Source organism: Peromyscus eremicus, chromosome 9 (assembly GCF_949786415.1).
Source record: "Peromyscus eremicus chromosome 9, PerEre_H2_v1, whole genome shotgun sequence".
NCBI lineage: Eukaryota > Metazoa > Chordata > Mammalia > Rodentia > Cricetidae > Peromyscus > Peromyscus eremicus.
Genome location: NC_081425.1, coordinates 3,176,861 through 3,198,054, shown reverse-complemented (window position 1 = coordinate 3,198,054; position 21,194 = coordinate 3,176,861). Strand labels below are relative to the sequence as shown.

Below are 21,194 nucleotides of genomic sequence, written 5' to 3'. Positions count from 1 at the left end.
TATGTTAGCAGAATAAGGGGAGAGAGTGTAGTGGGTTGAGTAGTGTCCCCTGAAATCCATGTCTACCTGGAGTGTCAGTATTATCTTACTTGAAAATGGTATCTTTTCACATACAGATAGGATGTAAGTTAAGAGGTCAGCCTGGGCCGGGCGATGGTGGCGCACGCCTTTAATCCCAGCACTCGGGAGGCAGAGCCAGGTGGATCTCTGTGAGTTCGAGGCCAGCCTGGGCTACCAAGTGAGTTCCAGGAGAGGCACAAAGCTACACAGAGAAACCCTGTCTTGAAAAACTAAAAAAAAAAAAAAAAAAAAAAAAAAAAAAAAAGAGGTCAGCCTGGGTGGGCCCTCAATTCAGGACAGAGGGTGGGCTCACAAAGATGGAGCACCCTGTGGAGACTGAGGCCAAGTGGAGTGATGGCAGCTGCTGCCCGCAGTGGCAGAAGTGAGGGACCACCCTCCCCCTCGACTTTGTACTCTCCATGGGAGGGAACAGAACTCCATGTTATAGCAGCCCCAAGGACACGGAGGCGTGCAGTCACCGTCTCTGCTTACGTACACTGCCTGGGTTCACAGGGAAGGGGGACACGTCCCTCACGTTGATTCGCTGGACGTTTTCAATAAGCAGACCAAACAGAGGCAGGTAGAGAGTGGCTATCCTCGCCTGGTGACTCTGAAAGAAGACAGACGCGGTGAGTGTTTCCCCGGGTCTGAGCAACGGACGGCAGACTCACACCGGCTGTTGCTTTTGTTCGGACCTTTATCTAATTAGTGATTTCCCTTACACCACTGACAATGGAGGACACTTCTCAACGCACACTTCCCTCCGCTGGGAACCACTCACCCTCGAAGTGTATCTGTCATCGAAAGAATGCTTTATCAGCAGGTTCTTCAGCATGCTGATGGCAATGACGCGGACCTCCCGGAACTCCTGGAGCGCAGTACCCACCTCCCTTAGCAACAATCCCACCAAGAAGTGGTTTCTGCAGAACTCGTCCGTTAAGGAGTAGTCAAGCTGGAGATCTGAAAAGAAGAGGCAGACAGTACTTAGGTTCAGGAGGGTCCAGTGTCGCCTGAGCCGAGAAGGCATGCCATCTGTCTCCACTCGGCCACCACTGTGTGGCTGTGGGTGACGGGACTCTGCCTCAATGGGAAACGGGTGACTCTGCAAGGTGCCTTACTCTTGACACTTCAAATTCCGTTAGGAAAACCAAACTGAAATACAAACAGCTGCCCTGGATTTTGAGTGTGGAACTGAATTTACTACCAATTTTTAGAATTTACAATAGCGATCATATAAAAAATACGTTAATGACAAGTTTTTAAAAATGAACTTATCGTATTAACTACAAAAGATTGATTTTTAAAAAAAATAAAACCATATCACTAAAGAATTAATACATATAATTTATTCAAATGTCATTTACTTCCTGAGTTCAGCTATATTTTCCCTAGCTATCAATGCCTGTTATAGCCCCAATAAAATCAATGTATTTTAAATGATACAGCAGCACATAACTTATTTATTCAGCTTTCATTAAACAAATACACTATTTCTGCAGTCTTTTCTAAAGTGTCCCTCTTAAACTAAAACTGGAATGCACAATGTAGCAAACCAAACCAGTAACTCATTGGCAAGCAGCATGGTAAGGCTGAATCTGGAAAAGAGGGGGACAGACACGAAGCCTGAGGAAAGGGGGCAATAACGGCGATTACACACGCCCCAAGCTGCAGGAAGCACAGAGGAGGACCGAGTCAGCACACTGACGCTACCATCCAATAAAGTCCTACGGACCCTGCTCTGACTTCCAAAGCCTTTCTGATAGTTCCCTTGAAGTCCCCAACACTCTGGCAGAAGTCCCTACTGAGCACATCAGTAGCAAGGAAGGAGCTGTTCCTCCAGAATGACATGTGCGGCTGCTTACTGAATAGTTTCTGCAGACTCCACTCTAAGGCTGGGGCTCCCCTAAATCTCATAGGGAAGAAAATGACTTAGGTCTCACTAAGCCTTAGAGTCCAGTGCTCGACAACAGTGGACGCACAGAACTCAGTCACGGGGACCCAGCATGCAAACACAGAAAGCTCATGAAAAAGCCATGTGTGCTACGCTCCTGATGCCTCCAGGGACAAGGGCTGTGAGAGCGGTGAGGTGTGATTTTGGGATGAAGCAGGGCTTCATCTTAAGACAGCATGCCAGAGAATCTAGACACACTCAAGGAGAAGAGAAAGTCTGGGGTGTGACAGCAATGTCTTAGCTCCATGGGAAACAAATACACCCATTCATCAGAAACTGGAAACCTGCAGAGACGTCTCAATGAAGAGCGTATGAAGCAGCTGAGTGATCACTTGCATTACTTTCTGTTTAAAACTGGAGGAAAATGCAAGGGCAAGCCTCTGCCCCACACCTACCTACAGGAGTGCCATTTGACTCCACGGTTGGTGAGAGAAAAGCTAATTTACAGGAGGGGAGGGCAAAACAAGAACAAATGCAGTAAATAAGACAGATTTAAGAAAAAGAATTAAAAATGAAAACCAAGTCATGATGTCTATGTCTGATAAACCCAGAAAGGCTTCAGATCTGCCCTTATCTGTATGGTTGGCTCTCTGCTGAAAAGCCAGTTTCTACGTAAGATTTTATCAATGACTGTGGGAATAGAAACTTTACACACACACACACACACACACACACACACACACACACACACACACACACCAAAACACTCATCCATGAATAAAATCAAATTAGGGGATAACATTTGAATTGATACTTTTCTTTTTACAAATGATATCGTTCTCTTTGTGAGAAAATGAACCATGTAGGGACAGATTACCTTGGTATCTCTGAATCCTGCCCTTTCCGAATGGCATCGGCAAGTTCAAAGGAATATAGTGTTCATGGTTGCACACCACACGGAGAAACTCAAACTTGTACTCAAAAAGAGTCTGCAGAAAGAAACGCTTAGACATGAGAACCTCGCTGGATGCTGGATATACGATGCTAATAAACGTATCAGAAGCAAAGTACGTAGGCATTTAGTGCTAGCTCCTTGGCCCATGGGGACTGAATGATTGTTTCTTTATAGATGTTTGGATGGCTGCAGGATTTGTGTGAAAACTAAGAACATACTTCATTAAATGATGCCTTCAGCAGACTTTAAGGCATTTATTATTTATGTTCCTCATGTCTACAAAGGATTTCAAGTAGCTTACAATTACACAGATTCAATACAATTTTAAAAAGTCAGTAAGCTGGGAGGTAATAAAGATAATTCTGTCAGAAAGGCTACGTGGTTACTTCTTTGGTCTTGGTAAATGATCTGGTTAAGCCATTCTCAGTGCTGAAGAACAAACGCCATCAGGAGTGCCTACTTCTTGTTCGGGGCTACTTGATCCCCAACACCTCACATTTATGCACACAAGTAAGTGTTGGTATATCCAAGAGGGGAACCATGTGTGCCTCTAGAGGAACAAAAGAAAATTCTGACGAGAACTGAGAGGAACAGGTGGGTTCCCAGATGTGAACGGGCCATCCAGACTCAAGGAACAGTGCCCAAGGGCTACGCTACCTTGGGGTCTCCAGGAGCAAAGCAGCTGATGTAGTTGTTGATCTGCTTGAAGACAAAGCCCCTGTCCATGAAGGTGAAGCATCTCTGTGGACGACACAAGCCAAGAGCCGTCAGCTGAGAACCACGGTTTGTAGATCGCTGGGTTCTGGTCAGCACTCACTGTTCCTAAGTTTATGCTTTGATGTAAGCACACACCCTCTACTTTTCAGAGCGCTTCTGTTACCACTCCTGTGGGTAGCTACTTAGAAAGCACACCACAGTGGTGCCCTTCCCCCTGGAGGTCCCACCTTGGTGCCCACCCCCTGGAGGCCCCACCTTGATGAACACAGCTAGGCTGTGGTTCGCGTTCTTAGATGCCTCCGGGTTATCTCGAAACTTCTGTGTAATGTGTGGCATCAGCATGTTTACCACAGTCTCCACCACATGATGGTAGGAGGCTGGAAATCTCTGGTTCCGCAGTAACTGAAAGAGATTCAGAGCAAACATTTATGATGTTTTAAGTTGTAACACTTAGGGGTGGGATTATCTCAGCTCCAAGTCCATTAAAAAAAAAAAAAAACAGAGTTCTAATCTAGCTTGTCTGAAATTAGATGAACTGATTTACACTCTTCCTAATGCAATCTAGTAAGTCTGCTGAAAAGTAACTTTCCAAGCACTATTTTATCAATACGTTTGGGAATGGAAATCTCACAAGCAAAAAATTTAACCCAATTTTTAAAGTCAAATTATAGTATAGTATTTGAATTTGTATTTGTATTATAAAAATGCTCAAAATTCATCAACTATTTGGAACTGCTTTGACATGACAAAGAGAACCTTGGTAGTTCTTACAAATGAGGATAGAAATTCTGATCCAAGAGCTTCGGCAGGAAAACGGACAGGAGACTGTATTTCCTCTGAGCATCTATGATGCTAGCATTTCTCAGACACTATTATATTCTTTATTCAAAATTTAAAAAGCAAGTTTGTGGTGTGTGTGTGTGTGTGTGTGTGTGTGTGTGTGTGTGTGTGTGCATGTATACATTCTATAGCACGTGTGTGTGTAGGTCAGAGAACAACTATTAAGAGTTTTTCTGTTCTCCCACCAGGTGGGTCCCAGGGACTAAACTCAGGTCATCAGGGCTAAATGCCTTTGCCCACTGAGACATCTTGCTGGCCCTTCTCAGAGAAAGGACTGTGTAGGCTTACGCTCCAAGTATTCAAACTACACACACACACACACACACACACACACACACACACACACACACACACACTGACGAATGCACATGGCCAGTTTAAAGGGCTGCTGCCAAGTTCACATAATGATCTGTCTTCTCATTAATGTGTACCAAAAATGTGCTGACTACTTAGCAATCAGCTGTGTTTATTATCACACATCTTCTACATGGCAGGTACTTGCACCTCATACTCTTCCTAACTTTCAATCATTGTATGATCCTTATGACTCAGGCCCCCTGTTACAGACGGTGAGAGAGGGTAGGAAAATGCACGCTTAGGCATACAACTCAAATGACTCCTATCCAGATCTACCAGGAGTCCGAAGTCTTCTGCCAGATGAGACCACACCGCTTCTTCCCTGACTCCATAAACAAAGCTAATTACAGATGAAGCAAGGAGGGAGCTCAGCTAAGCCTCCACTAACCCATCATGGATTTAATTCCAACAGCCACAAGAACAGAGTACCTCAGCTTACAAACAAGGAAGCCAATGCCTAACAGCTCAATATAAAGTCCCAATTACCCTTTAACAGCCTTCCGTTTCTTCTCCCCTTCGATGACTTGGACCTGTTTGAAATGCAGGGGCAGTGGCTGCCCCTAGAGGCTATTTCCCAGTCTAACATAACAGCTGGATGTGGGCCATGTGACTAGGTTCCATCTAATGGGCTGCACAGAGTGGCAGGTCCTCCCAGGCCATGTTCAGAGAAGCAGACTGCTTTTGTTCTTTTCTTTCTTACGCTGGAATGTGCTGTAATGATGAGCCAGTTCCAACATGGTCGGAGAGGGTAACACCCGAGGCTGGATAGCCAGATGGGAGGTTGAGTCCCTGCATGACCCTGGGGGGACAAGCCGTCCTCTCCAAACCGCCTACCAGCTTGTGATTTTCCTGTCACAGTTGAGCCACTGTGATCTGGTCTGTTGTACAAGCGCCAGGATGTCACCAAGCAGGCCACACTTGGAGACTGCAGTCAGATCTGTATCTTTCTAATGTGAAAGTATGCGTAATTAAACACCAGAACCTATTATGAAGATTTGAAGTGCTTGTTTTTTAATCATTTCAATTAACACCAAGAACAGTTTTCTAAGCACATACAGACTCAAGAAGGTAGGATCCTACCAGTGAGGTAGGATCAAGTTATATGAATACGAATTTAACCAATTCTTTAAAATCTTGCTTTGAAAAGGATTTTGTTCCTGATGTACCAATCACTCCATGTCCTGGGATGACCACAATGACAGGTGATCGGCTTCTAGAACCCACACAAAAAGCCAACTCACCGTTAGGCAAGATTGCTTACTACCTAAGACGGCCAATCCTGGGGAAGTGGAATCCCAAGAAACGCTGCTGTCCTTTATAGCTGAGCTGACTCAACAGCTACAAACCCAGGAAAAATGTTTTATAAAAGACCCCTGTCATGGTCGGGAAACCCATTAACCAATATTTCACCAAAAATGGGACTATCACACATATACGTTCTTGACAGCATATAACAGTACTAGCTATGAAGTATCCCTGCCAGAAAGAACATCAAACCAAGTGTCTAAATTTTAACTGCAAGCATGTAGGTAATGTAGGAGCCATATTACATAACATTGTGGGATAACAACTGGCCAATCCTAGAACTCGGGAAATTCTGCTGGACAAATACTACAGTTTGTTTGTTTGTTTTTTTAGCACACACACTGCACTGAAGACAGAGGAGACATTTTGAGAATTAAAGAAAAAAAGCAAAACACAAAACCACACCAACCCCCTGCCCCCAAATCTGAGAAGCACATCAGCTAAATGTGGTATGTGGATCTTATTTACATTCTGACTCAGACAAGCCAACTGTAAAACGACACTGGGGACACCTGCAGGACAGCTGAGTACCGTACGGTGTTAGAGGGTGATGGGGGCCAATTTTGTCTCAGTCATGTAGTAGTGATGTCTTGTAAAAAGCCTTCCCTGTCAGAGATTGTGAGGGCGGGTGCAGCAAGCAGGAGCCGCAGCCATGCTGCTGACTGCTCAAGCTGAACCGCTGGTAACATTAAATGCATCACGCCACCCTCTCCACTCGGTGTTTAGATGAATCTCTACCGTAAGTTTATATTTTCACAAGTGCTGATGCACAATGGACAATTTACATGTCAACCCATCAGTAACGCCGTCACCAGTCACACTCCGAGGGTCACTCGGGGCCTCTGAAAGCTGTGGGACACCCTCCTGGCAGCCACAAACAGCTGGAGTAAGGAATTCTGTTTTGACAATAAAACAAACTAAGGCTTTTTTTTATGTGGTAAGACACACATTTGGAGGCAGTAAAAGTAATAAAGACCTAGGTAATTAGATGCTTTTATGGAGATCACTATAAACTGAATTGAAAGGGAAAATAAACTCTAGGATAGTGGGGCCGGCGAGCAGCGTGGGAATATACTAGAAGAGTTCCAAGGACAGAGTCCAAGACGCAGACTTCTCAGGCAAGCAGAATCTCACTCCTTGGCCACAGCCTGGCACAAGTGTCCCCACTTCTGTGTCCCCACTGGCCTGGGCACGGCCACACGTTGCCCTAGGGGATATCACTTGTAAGGGTAATCATAGGACCTACCCCCCTCTAGTCCATGTCCTGCGTACTCTGTGCATGCCCTGCTCTAAGTGTGGTACCTAGGTGCCATCCTGAGTAGGCTCTCCACAAAGCCCCAGCCCTGCGGTCACACCCCCGTGACACTGATGTTAAAACCAGGGCTGTGAAGTGTCAGAGCCCCTGGATCTGGAATTACAGTTGTGAGCCATCATGTGGGTGCTGGGAATCGGGCAGGGGCCCCCTGCAGGAGCAGCAAGGGCTCTTAACCGGTGAGCAATCTCTCCAGCCCCCAGGCTTCATTTAGTCGTTTTTGCTTTGTAGCCCAAGCTAGACTTGAACTCTGACCTCCCCAGGGCTGGAATTATAGTCATGCACCATGACACTCGGTTAAATTCAGACTGTCCAAGTGCAGAGTCTGGCAAGTTCTGACAGATGAACGAGTTGAATAACCAGCACGATCAAGGAGCCAGCCCAGTTCTCCCAGACCCACTCCTCCATGCCTAGGTCCTGACGGTGGGTGACGTTTTCTATCCCTAAATCTTTCCTTTCCTAGATTGTTCTAAATATAAATGAACCCATCTGTGTAACATTTGGGGTCTGAATTTTACTTCAGTACTTCTAAGAGTTGCGCATAGTTTTGCAAGAATAAGCAGGGTTTTTTTTTTGTTATTAATACTAAGTGGTATTCTGTCATACTGCGTCACCAACAACTTGCCTACCCATTTCCCATCCCATGGGCATTTGGGTTGTTTCCAGGTTTTAGCTATTGTGGAGAAAGCTGCTGTGCACCTTCCTGCACAGGTCTTTGTGTGGATGTGTGCTTTCGTTCCCTTTCATGAAATACCTAGAAGGGAATGGCTAGGCTGAATGAATGGCTCTGGCTTACAGTGTCTTAGTCATTCATTACACTATTCACATTGCTGAGTGTGACCTGCTGCCTCTGCCTACGACGCATTCTCCTTCCCCTAAGTGTGGCATCCTTCAAGGTCCAAAGTTCACCTCCATGTTCACCTTTGCTTGCTTGGCTCCCACACACACCTTCCTACACCCTGTTTTCATTGTCCCAACCACCGCAGCGGCTTCAGGGTGGAGGATGTGCCCTCTCTCTTTCATGTTTTTCTCCTGCATTCCATATCTAACAAACAACTACTCACAGACCTGGGGGCTGGAAGCTGGGTGGTAACATTCTGCCTGTCACACAGGCACAGGAGTGTTCAGATTTGCTTTAGGGAAAGCCCAAACAATCTACTTGTTTAGTGCACTTTTAAAATAAAGTCTCTTGCCTTGCACGAAGGCTAAGCAACAGCACTTAGGACATCTATGCTTCCTACCTCTGTGGGCTTTCCACACTCCCTTTTTAAGGACACCTGTGGGATGTCAGGACTTGGTTTGATACAGCGTGGGAGGAAAGTGGGAAGCAAGTGTGAATGGATTACAGTTCCTAAACACGAGAGAAAGAAGTTCCCGGAAACATCGCCCACGAACGCAGAGTCAGAGAACTTCCCAGCAGGCCCTGCTGCCATGAGTTTTACACCTTCCACAAAAACTCACTGTAAATTCCAAGCACCTGCCTCCTCTGATGGCCCTGAGATGGGCTCAGCCACACGCACTGGATCTTCTGATTTCCTGAGTTAAGCTCAGCCACACACACTGGACCCTCTGATTTCCTGAGTCGGGCTCAGTCACACGCACTGGACCCTCTGACTTCCTGAGTCGGGCTCAGTCACACGCACTGGACCCTCTGATTTCCTGAGTCGGGCTCAGTTACACGCACTGGACCCTCTGACTCCCTGAGTTAAGCTCAGCCACACACACTGGACCCTCTGATTTCCTGAGTCGGGCTCAGTCACATGCACTGGACTCTCTGATTTCCTGAGTCGGGCTCAGTCACACACACTGGACCCTCCGACTCCCTGAGTTAAGCTCAGCCACACACATTGGACCCTCTGACTCCCTGAGTCAGGCTCAGTCACATGCACTGGATCCTCTGACTCCCTGAGTCAGGCTCAGTCACATGCACTGGACCCTCTGACTCCTGAGTCAGGCTCAGTCACATGCACTGGACCCTCTGACTCCCTGAGTCGGGCTCAGTCACACGCACTGGACCCTCTGACTCCCTGAGTTAAGATCAGCCACACACATTGGATCCTCTGACTCCCTGAGTCGGGCTCAGTCACATGCACTGGACCCTCTGACTCCCTGAGTCGGGCTCAGTCCCACGCACTGGACCCTCTGACCCCGAGTTAAGCTCAGCCACACACACACAGCATCAGAAGCTAGAGGTTCACCTTCTGGAGCTGCTTTCACATGCCAGTTCAGGGAATGCTTCAAATGTAGTTGACAGATGGGGACTGGAAGGTGGATTCAAAGAAAGCAAAATGGTTTCCACATTAATTCTTCCATGCCAATATGTGCGGGAGGGTCACCCATCCACCGTTAGGATGTACACAGAAGGTGTCCCCCACAGCTCCGCACACTAGATCCCCAAAAGTAACAACGAAGCTGCATCAGCTCCCATCCCAACCCAAGGCCCAGGGGCGCCTGTGGGATGAGTGGGTACCTCAGGAAGACTCACTAAGGAGGAAATCAAAGTCTGCAATAGAAAGATATCAGAATAAATTCAGGATATTTAGATAAACATATAAAAACTCAAGAGGATTTGACCCAAGAAGGAAATCATGAATGATAAAAGAACTGGTTCCCTAAACTAAGAACATGTGTGTGTGTGTGTGATGTGTATATGTGTAATGTGTATGGTGTGTGTGATATGTGTGTGTGTGTGTGTGTGTGTGTGGTGTGTGTGTGTGCATATGTATGTATGTGCTGTGTGTTGTGTGTAATGTGTATATGTGTGATGTGTGTGGTGTATGTGGGGTGTGTGTTTGTGTGTGTGTGTGTGTGAGATGTGTGTGGTGTATATGTATGTATGTGTGTGATGTATGTGGTATGTGTGGTGTGTGTGTGGTGTGTGTGTGTGTGTGTGCTGTATGTGGTACGGTGTGTGTCTGTGCTGTATGTGTATATGTGTGATGTGTGTGGTGTATGTGGGGTGTGTGTTTGTGTGTGTGTGTGTGTGAGATGTGTGTGGTGTGTATGTGTGTATGTGTGTGATGTATGTGGTATGTGTGGTGTGTGTGTGGTGTGTGTGTGTGTGTGTGTGCTGTGTGTGGTACGGTGTGTGTCTGTGCTGTATGTGTACATGTGTGATGTGTATGGTGTGTGTGATATGTGTGTGTGGTGTGTGTGGTGTGTGTGATGTGTGTGATGTGTGTGGTATGTGTGATGTGTGTGTGTGTGTGTGTGTGTGCTGTGTATGTGTGGTATGTGGTGTGTGTGTGTGTGTGTGCTGTGTATGTGGTATGTGGTATGTGGTGTGTGTGTGTGTGTGTGCTGTGTGTGTGTGGTATGTGGTGTGTGCGTGTGTGTGCTGTGTGTGTGGTATGTGGTGTGTGTGTGTGTGTGTGCTGTGTGTGTGTGGTATGTGGTGTATGTGTGTGGTGTGTGATGTGTGTGTGTGTGATGTGTGTGTGTGTGAGATGTGTGTGGTATGTGTGATGTGTGTGGTGTGTGTGATGTGTGTGGTGTGTGTGATGTGTGTGATGTATGTGGTATGTGTGGTGTATGTGGAGTGTGTGTGTGGTGTGTGTGTGGTGTGTGTATGTGATGTGTGTGTGTGATGTGTGTGGTGTGTGTGGTATGTGTGATGTGTGTGATGTGTGTGTGTGTGTGTGTGTGAGATGTGTGTGGTATGTGTGATGTGTGTGGTGTGTGTGATGTGTGTGGTGTGTGTGTGTGGTGTGTGTGTGTGGTGTGTGTGTGGTGTGGTGTGATGTATGTGTGTGTGATGTGTGTGATGTGTGTGTGATGTGTGTGATGTGTGTGGTATGTGTGTGTGTGTATGCACGTGCATGCACAGCACTTGCAGCAGCTTTGTGTCAGGAGGCCTAGATGGAATGGCAGCCCGTGGGAAGCAGGATGGCACCTCTAGCACAAGCAGGCGGGGCTAAAATGGAAGATGTGAATCTTTAGAGTGTCGGGAGGGCTCCTGAGTCTCCCTCAGTGTCAGCTCCACTGGGGCTCCACTCTACTCTGGAGACGGAGCTCTTACAGGCTGGAGCCAGGACTGGATAGGAAATCAGGCTGTTCACCACCCTCTAAACATCGCTGCAGGACTAAGAGACCACGGAGGTAGGAAAAGACAGACAAAGCATTTCTTAGAGCAGAGGTGAGGGGAGCCTGCGTAAGGCTCGAAGGGGCGGAGCTCCTCACGTGGCTGCTTTCTCCAGCAGTTCTTGGCTCCCCGAAGCCACGTGATCTGGAAAGATCATTCCAAGGCTTAGTGACCACCAAGCTCCGTGCACATGTTCCACCTAAACTCCTTTATTTTTGTAACACTGAAGGGTTATTTGCTGAGCAAAACAGATACACTTAAAAGACAGTCAAGTCACAATGTCCTCTGAAGTGATCTTACTTATTTAGGATTAAAACATAAAAATTATCCCAGGGCTTTTTTGTAGGTTGAACTACACTTCCAAATTAATATCTTGAAGATGAGTTTTTTTCCCCTAGGTGCTTGCTCATGCACTCCTCCTGACACACACACACACACACACACACACACACACACACCCGCAGGCATGTGTGTGCCTTAACGTGACCGTGGAGGTCAAGGGACAACCTCAGGCATCGGCCCTCATCGGCCCTCACCTTCCATCTTGTTTGAGACAAGGTCTCACTACAACAGTACTGGGATACAGAACCGTGCTAACCAGCCTGCTCTCCAGGGGCTCTGGAGACATGGACTCAGGTCCCACGCTCCCATACAGCAAGCCCTTTATCCACTGAATCATCAGCCCACATGCTTAGGTTGTAGCATTCCAGAAATATCCCAGTGGGGGACTGTGTTTGGAGACAGGGTCTTAAGGAAAAACTAAGGCAAAATGATGTCATCAGGGTGGGCATAATCCAAGGTGACAGGTGTCATCACAGGACATAAACCTTTGCAGGCAAAGCAACTATCCATAAGCAAAGTAGAGACCTCGGAGAGGTCAACCTCATGGAAACTCTGACCTAAAACTTCCAGCTTCTGAACTCTGAGGAAATAAATGTCTACTGTCTGATCCAGTGGCAACAACGGAAAATCCGCAGACTATAATCCTGTTGCACTTATGATATATTCAACTGAAAAACAATATAATCAAATGGTATGTGTAAGAGTGCACATTTGGCTGCATACTGCTTGATTCTTCCTTGGCAGCATGATTTGGCATGAATTTAGAGGGTGCACATCTCTGTGCAAGGCAAGCAACGCCCCCCTTCCATCTGGCATCTCCCTGTGCACTAAATATCGAAATCTTTAAGTTGGACTGAAACAGGAAAAACAAACAAACAAAGAGACCAACTGGCGAGGATCAATGCCTGCTCAACAGGTGAGGTATGGCTGCAGGTTCTGGGCCACCAACCTTCTGTTCAGCAAAATCTGGTGGCTCTTGCCTAGGATTTCTCTGAGGAACCAGAGCCCTTGAGCAAAAAGGCCAAGGTCTTGAGCCTCTGATGTCCCCTCTCAGGGCTTTCTCACAGCACACGTATCCGAAGGGTACATGCAGCCCCATCACATGCAGCCCCATCACATGCAGCCCTAAATCCCAATGCTTGCACAAGCTTCTCCTGCTCCCCGTCACACCCTCGGCTGCAACAAGGCCACAATTTACTGTCACAGGACAACTCCCCACTCCTGTCTCAGAAGCAGCTCTTCTAGTCATTAAACAGAGAGTGACAATGTCAGTGTGTGTCCTACATTGGGACTTCATAGAAGCTGCTGTGAGCCTTGGAGAGCCAGAATGCCACATCCTAACCCAGCTGGAGACAAGACCAATTGTTTGGGGATGAGCCTCATGAGAACCAAGGGACGAAACGTGATAGTGGGAACCACGGGACACAGTCACAGAAACACACATACCCAGTACCCCAAAAGGAGCACTGAAGGAGGGGGGAAATTCAAGACTACATATATCTGCCCCAAAGAGAAGGAGCATATCAGGGCCTATTATTTGGTTCTGGAGGATAGGTGGCTGGTGAGACTCAACCATCTGTAGAAAGAAATATCTACCATGGTTAAAACACCTAATAAACACCAGATGCTGGCATTTTACATTAATGCTTAATTGGTCCCAATTCAAAAAGCTTGAAGATTTCTAAGCTAGTCAAAGAAAAAGATGTAATTTTCTTTGGATTTAATAACCTCGTAAGCAGCCAGGAACCAAGGCCTTGGAGCTGGACGTGTTTCCAAACTTGGTCCTTCTGCTCATTAACTGCAGGATTGAGGCAAATAATTCAAACATTCTAGCCTCAGTTTCTTTATGTAAAAACTGTACTCCCCTCACAGGACTGCTGTGAAGCCAAAATGTTTTACTGACTGTGCAGCACATAAAATAATCCTGGGAGTCCCTGGCGCACAGAGAACATAAATAGGTGTGACCTGTCAACCCCGTGAAAGCCATTTTCCCATGACAAGCAGGCCCCCAATGGAGTCACCGACCTTCACTTTGTTGTTTTCTATCAAATGCTGAGCCATGGACTTTATCAGCACATCGAAGAAAAACCACGAGTACTACAAGAAAAGAAGAAAACACAAAATGATGCACTGTTAGGGAAGAGGTGACCTCTCCTACACTGACAGGATTAGCCAAGAGAAGCAAGTGTCGACCTTAAAACACACCAGACCTCTGGCAGACACTCATCAGATCTGGGGCAGGTGGCAGACGTCTGCTCCTTGTGCACACACAACACACAGCTGGCCCCTGGGAGACGGAGCATCTCTCCAGCCAGAGGCACTGATCATTCACGGAGTCTCAGCTCTGTCAACTTCTTGCTCAGTGACACAGCTTTTGCCATCTTTATCCGTGTCCCCCACTGACTTCAATACAGGGACAATGTGACTTTGAATACGCTAATTCATTCTTTACGGCTCTCATCTGAGACCCAACTCGCAAACTGGGACCTGGAGAACTAACTCTGGTCTGCTATGGGATAATGCTTTTGTACACTGGTTTAATAAAACACTGATTGGCCAGTAGCCAGGCAGGAAGTATAGGCGGGATAAGCAGACAAAAAGAATTCTGGGAAGAGGAAGGCTGAGTCAGGAGATGCCAGGCCGCCATCCAGGGCGCAGCATGTAATGGCACACAGGTAAAGCCACAGAAAACGTGGTAACATGTAGATTAAGAGAAATGGGCTGAGTTTAAGTGTAAGAGCTAGTCAGTAGTTAGCCTGAGCTAACGGCTGAGCAGTTTTAATTAATATAAGCCTCTGTGTGTTTACTTGGGTCTGAGTGGCTGTGGCCCAAGCGGAACACAGGAAAATCTTCAGCTACATTGGTCACTCAGATTTAACAGTGTTGCTGGTGGTAACTGTCTATCAATGCACACAAATAGGCTTAGCTGATTAGGCTGTGAAATTTAACTTTTCTTTCCCTATATTTTTATATTTTCATTTAATAATATATAAAGTTATTTATATATTAAATGAATATATTTAAGAGAGAGTTTCAGCTCATGCTGATCACAACTCATCACCTAAGGAAGGATGTCTCTGATCCCCCTGCCTGTTTCCCCAATTCTGAGATCATGGGTGTGAGCCACCACACCTGGTTTTCATTAATTGGTTTTTGAAAATAGTTAATTAGTAAAAATAAAAAAAAAATTCCCAGATACAGTTCGTGTTAACCAGGCTGGTCTCAAAATTGTGCACTCAAGTGACCTACAGGGTTTGGAAAGAGCAATGTTCCCCGTGGGCTTACACACTAACACTTGGTCTCCAGTTAGTGGCGCTGTTTGGGAAGAGTATGGCATCTTCAGGAAGAGTGGCCTTGCTGGAGGCAGTATGGCACTGGATGTGAGCTTTGAGGGCTTATAGCCTTGCCTCACTCCCAATTCTCTCTCTCTCTCTCTGTCTCTGTCTCTCTGTCTCTGTATCTCTGTCTCTCTCTCTGTGTCTGTCTCTCTGTGTCTGTCTCTGTCTCTGTCTCTCTGTGTCTCTCTGTCTCTGTCTCTCTCTGTCTCTGTCTCTCTGTCTCTGTCTCTGTCTTTCTCTCTGTCTCTCTCTTTCTCTCTCTCTTTGTCTCTGTCTCTCTCTTTCTCTCTCTCTTTGTCTCTGTCTCTCTCTCTGTCTCTGTCTCTCTCTGTCTCTCTGTCTCTGTCTCTCTCTGTCTCTGTCTCTCTCTGTCTCGCTGTCTCTCTCTCTCTCTGGCTGCTTTGTGTTTGCAGCTGAAGATGTGCTCACTCAGATCCCCATCCTGTTGCCCACTGCTGTGCGCCTTTCTCACCAAATGAGCTCTAACCACCTGAAACCGAAAGCTGAAATAAACTTTCCTCATTAAGTGGCCTCTGGTCATGGTGTTTATCACAGCAACTGAAGACTGACTAATACATGATCCTTCCTGCTTAGACTCCTGATAGCTGGGACCACAGGCATGTGCCACCATGGCTAGCTCTCAATTTACTTAACTGCAACATGAAAATTACATACATTATTGGGGCAACATTTAATGCTTTGGTATGTTTAACTCAGATTAAATATATCCAACTTAAACATTTTTTCATATCTTTATGGTGAAAATTTTCAAAATTCTTCCTCCTAGAAACAAAACGAATGCACACACAGAACACTGCTGCTCTCTGTTCTCACAGTTCTGTGCAGCAGTACTGGGGAGCTTCTTGTTCCTAAGCAACTCTCAGTACCCATCATCGACCTTCCCAGCCCAGCCCCTCATTAGCCGGTTATCTGTTGCTGTTTTGGAAGATGAGACCAGGGACCTCACGCATGCCACACAGGCATCCCTCTCCCTTGGAGGGAAGATGAGACCAGGACCTCACGCATGCCACACAGGCATCCCTATCTCTTGGAGGGAAGATGAGACCAGGGACCTCACACATGCCACACAAGCATCTCTATCCCTTGGAGATCAGCGCTAATGGTGAAGAGCCAGGCTGGTTGTCCCAGTGTTACCTTTAGAAGTTTGTTGCTGGTAAGGAAATCAGCGGAAGGCTTGAGAATGGTGGTCATGGATTTGGTCAGTTCCTCATGCACCGTCTTATATTCAGAGGCAATAAACGGCTCAGCCTTATAGGCAAACTTTAAAAAAAAAGAGAGAAAGAGACTTTACTCACCGGTCCTTTCAAGTTGAGGGGCGGAAAGCTTGAGAGGTTTCTGAGAACAGAGATCGGGACTGAGGTGCACATTCAAGGGTGGGAGAAGGGATGGAAACGAAGGTGGGAGGGGTGATCGTCATGTGACAGAAAGAGCGTGTCTAAGATGTCCTCAGGAACCCATCTGAAACATGGCAACTATACACGTCAGCAGTTCAGAGATCATCTAGCACACAATTCATCAGTAATGGGACCTTCTAGAAACGTGTCACAGGACAGACTAATAGGTCCCGGAGAATCCAAATTTTAGTTTTCAAAGTACCACAAAGCCCAAGTTCACATATCATAGGATGTGTAACTTTTTAGAATGGTGTTTGTCACTCCACTTATTTAATACTACATATCAAGAACCTATTGCTGCTTATCCCAACAATATCTCATGCTGTTCCACACAGCCTTTTGATTTGATTGTGGCCAGAGTCAACCTTCCATTCTCAAAAGTAACAGGGACGCTGGGAATTTTAGGTGGTTTAAAAAGGCATATAAAAATAGCCAATGTATAAGACGTCTGCGCAAGATCACTTAAAACAATTCTTGCTTCATTAAAAGATAAAATTAGGTAAATGAAGGAATGGCTGCCTCTTTTCCAGCTCCTCCTCATCCAGGTACAAGCCTTTGCAGCGGAGACCAAAGAGAACACATAGGTATTAAATTCCGAATGCACCCCTTAAATGACAAGTCTTGTTAGAAAGAAGTCTTTGGAAGGAAACTTGGAGAGCCACAGCTGTAAATGATCGTAGCAGCTTGACTTATTTATTTATTTTACATACCTTAACATATGACCTCAAGTGGCTCTCCAATCCTTCCTCATGGCACTGGGCAACCACATGAATAATGACCCTACACACCACAGGAATGAATAAAGCAATGAGTAGTGATGTGGAAATGGGGACATTTCATTATCTTCACAGCAGAACAAGGATGATGCCATTGGCACTCAGCAAACAAGCAGACAAGGAGTTAGACGGGGTGCCTCCGTGAGAGGTTAAAAGACATCGCTCCAGCATAATGAGCATCACATACTAGCATCCCAGGTAGGCTCCAGGTGTGGATGGACTGAAGGGAAGAAGAGTATGGATGTACCCATCCATCCATCCATCCATCCATCCATCCATCATCCATCCATCCATCCATCCATCCCTCCCTCCCTCCCTCCCTCCCTTACCGAGTCACATTAACTGCAACCTCCTCCTGAGTGGCTCTGGTGAGGACTCGGAACAGCTGGTTTAGGATGGTGGGCAGGAAGGCGATCATCACATGGCCTTCCATTGCATGCAGACTCTACACACAGGGAATGGTGAGACACATGTTATATTTTTTAAAAATCTATTTCATTTCAGTTATTCTCTTTGAGATGGAGGTCTTGCTGTAGATCCAGGCTGAACTGGAATTCATGGCTGCCAGTGACTGTCACATCTCAGCCTCCCAAGCACCTGTGTCAACAGGTGCATGCCACCACACCCCACTGGCTTATCAAGGCAATGTCCACTTCATTTCAATGTCCACTTCATTTCAAATAAGCACGGAAGCACTCCCTCTAAAATACATGGAAAGCTGAGGGCAAGCAGAATGGCATTCAAGGATGCCTGTGTCCTAAACTGCAGGCTCTGTGAAGATGCTCCACAGTGAGGGGGAAGAAGGACCATTACCTAGTTGTCCTTAACAGGGCGTCTACAGTGGACCAGTGTAATTACAAAAGCTCTTTAAAGCACAGAGAGGCAGAAGAGGAATCACGAGGGGCTAAAACCAAGAAGAATGGTCAGAGCAGCCATAGCTGTCACTGAATTGGAGGAAGTGGAGGAGAAGCTAACAGTCATAATGTCCCTGTGTGTTCATTTTTTAAATATGTAGGTTGTTTTCTCTTGATCAGACCTAATATAAGTCTCTACTCCATTTCTTGCATCTTATTTTGTCCTACACCTGGAATGCCACTTAGTGACTCTGTATTCAAAGTACTCTTCTATAATCATTCTGTTGTGAAGTCTCCTCTGTCCTGCTGTCAATGCTACACAGTGGCTCCAGGAACACACCTAACTCCCGCATACAGCTGGGTCAGGCTCGGTGTCTTACCTCTGTCTACCCAGGAGGCTGCCATCAAGTGAGTATTAAGTTCTCTAAGGGTCAGGACTGTTGGGATTTGAGTGTGTCCTTCACCAAGCTTGTGATAGAAACTAATCCTCAATGCAAAATCAAGAAGAGATAGGGTCCAAGGAGAGGTGATCAGACCATGGGGGTTCAACCTTCAGGAATGGATCACGGAGACTGCTAGAGTGGGTTCCTTATAAAATGATGAGTTTGTCTCCTCCTCCTCTTCCTCCTCCTCTCTACCACCCAGCTCTTGCCTTGATCCTCTCATAGCCCCCTGAACTGTGAGAAAAATACATTTCTGTTCTTTAGGATGATCCAGCTCCAGGTATTCTGCTATAGTAGCACCAAACAGGCTAAGCTGGGACAGCTTCTCCTGTGCTTAGCAGCTGGTAAACATCCAGCAAAGGTCTGTCAGGTGAGCACAGGAGAAAATGTGTTCTCAAGGGGAGAGACAGGGACGAGCATGCAGGCAGGAACAGAGCTATTTCTGAGTTCACTCTGGTCCCCTATCTAAAGACACTCAAAGCCACCACTGTGAGAGCATCTAGGTAGGAGCATCCTCACACAAGATTACAAGGGGCAGCAAGCAACAACACCCACCACCAACAAGGAAACACAATTTATTTCCAAAGTCACTTAAAAGAGGGACTAAGAAAGCCACCTGGTACCTTAAGGTATTTTACAAGTTCATTCCCTGAGGCTTGGGCTCCAGATTCCGTTTTCTGACAGTACTGGAAAAAATTATGTAAATGCTGATCCTGGGGGGCAGAGGAGGAGAAGAACGTCTGTTAGTATATGCTTCTAGAAACAGGAGAATCCTGCTTCAGGGAACAAACATGAATGGCATATATATATGCCTGTGTGTGTGCGTGTGCGTGTGCGTGTGCGAATGCATTTCTGTGCATCTGAGTACATGTGTGTAGGGTTGCACACACCAGTGTGTATGAAGAGGTTGGAAGAGGAATTGGGAGTCCTCCTCTATTGCTCTGCCTATCCCTTGGAGGAAGGAGCTCTCTTCCTTGAACACAGAGCTGGAAGGCAGCTGGCCCTAGAACTCTCACATCTCTGATACCCTTTGAAGTAGGGTGATGGGCATGGGTGAGATGCTTGGCTTGTTTGTTCCATGGAATCTGAACTCTGACCTTCATGATTTCGTACATTTTTCGTACTGGTACTCATGTACCACTGAGTCATCATGAATGCTATTTAAGATTATAAAACTGACCATGTACAAATGACATCCAAAGGATCCTCCAGCATGGGAAAACGGTTGAACAATGTCACAGACTTATAAACTACTTTTCACGTATATCAGCACACATAAGCACCTCCCATGTACTTTTTTCAAATAAAGACCTATAGTGTAATAATACATTCATAGGACACCAGGAATCTGTTTTGCACAGACAACTTGGTCACAGAGTAATCACTGGAATGAGATAGCTGACCCATACCTGAGTGTACACCGTGGAAACCAGATGAGTGGAAATTTTCAACAGAGGCTTGCCTCCTTCCACCCACTTAATTTCTGGACCATAATGCTGAAAAGAAGAACGGGGAAAGATCCAACAGATTAGCTATCTCGGCTTGCACACAACCATCAGGGACGACCCTGAGGAGGGACTGAAGACTCAAAGGCTCCAGTGGCTGCAGAGCTGCGCCTGGCCACAGCAGCAACGCCGCTGTGTTTGCATTGTTTGCCCAGTTCCTTCCCCTCAGCACACTGCCTTCCTCCCGGGCTTTCTAACTTGTCCGAGATGACAGTCCATTTCACTGGAAATGAATCTGACTTCACCGGTATCGTTATATGTTTTTGAGACAGGGTCTCACTATGTAGCCCTGACTTGACTAAAACTTTCTATGTAGACCAGGCGGATCTCAAACTCCCAGATTCACCTCCGCCTCCTGAGCGCTGGGATTAAAGGTGTGCACCACCATGCTTGGCTTCATGAGTATCTTAGGCAGACCTGAGTTCAGGACTCTGGGACGCAATGAAGGTGACACCAGACAGAGTGAACTACGATGTGGGAAAGAAATTCGATTCTCGGGGTCTATATCAACCTAACTGAGAACTCATCTTTATTTGAGCATGGCTCAGAAGGACTCATGCCGGGCCCAGTACCTCTCTGTTATGGCACTACCAGCACAGGCTTATAAAATGCATCGAGTGTCATCTGAAACAGCTTCTAATTGTACACATTTACTTCAAAATGAATAAAGAAAACCAATCTGTTAGGACTGATAAAATCCCATGTGCCGCTTCTGTTGTATGCTATTGCTGTTTTTATATTCTTCAATGCTTTCTGAAGAAACGGAGTTAAAACAAACCAATCTTAAAATCCGATACCCTGCCCATGCTGAGCTCCTGGTAGCCAAGGTAGCCAGATGGAAGATTGGCTGAGACAGGGATGTGTTGTTCATTTGTCAACACCCTTCCGTCTTTCAGGAGCGGAAGCCAGGAATAGCCAACTGTTGAGAACAAAGAACAAGAAAAGCCACTGTGAGCTCACTGCTTCTGAAGGGAAATCACTGCAAGCCTGAGCAACAACTGTT

General features: G+C 46.3%; 1 protein-coding gene across 6 annotated transcripts in view; it reads right to left on the bottom strand.

Moving 5' to 3' along the window:
• Dock9 (dedicator of cytokinesis 9) overlaps window positions 1-21,194 on the bottom strand; it is a 264,437-nt gene that overhangs the window by 66,988 nt on the left and 176,255 nt on the right. For all 6 annotated transcript variants that reach the window (XM_059273181.1, XM_059273185.1, XM_059273183.1 and 3 more), the window contains exons 21-32: window positions 20,989-21,110; window positions 20,096-20,182; window positions 19,310-19,399; window positions 17,719-17,834; window positions 17,324-17,393; window positions 16,354-16,479; window positions 13,886-13,957; window positions 3,879-4,025; window positions 3,564-3,647; window positions 2,829-2,940; window positions 842-1,020; window positions 557-670 (exon numbers count right to left, since the gene is read on the bottom strand). In XM_059273181.1, the coding sequence (XP_059129164.1) occupies window positions 557-670; window positions 842-1,020; window positions 2,829-2,940; window positions 3,564-3,647; window positions 3,879-4,025; window positions 13,886-13,957; window positions 16,354-16,479; window positions 17,324-17,393; window positions 17,719-17,834; window positions 19,310-19,399; window positions 20,096-20,182; window positions 20,989-21,110 (1,319 nt within the window). The remainder of the gene's footprint in view (window positions 1-556; window positions 671-841; window positions 1,021-2,828; window positions 2,941-3,563; window positions 3,648-3,878; window positions 4,026-13,885; window positions 13,958-16,353; window positions 16,480-17,323; window positions 17,394-17,718; window positions 17,835-19,309; window positions 19,400-20,095; window positions 20,183-20,988; window positions 21,111-21,194) is intronic.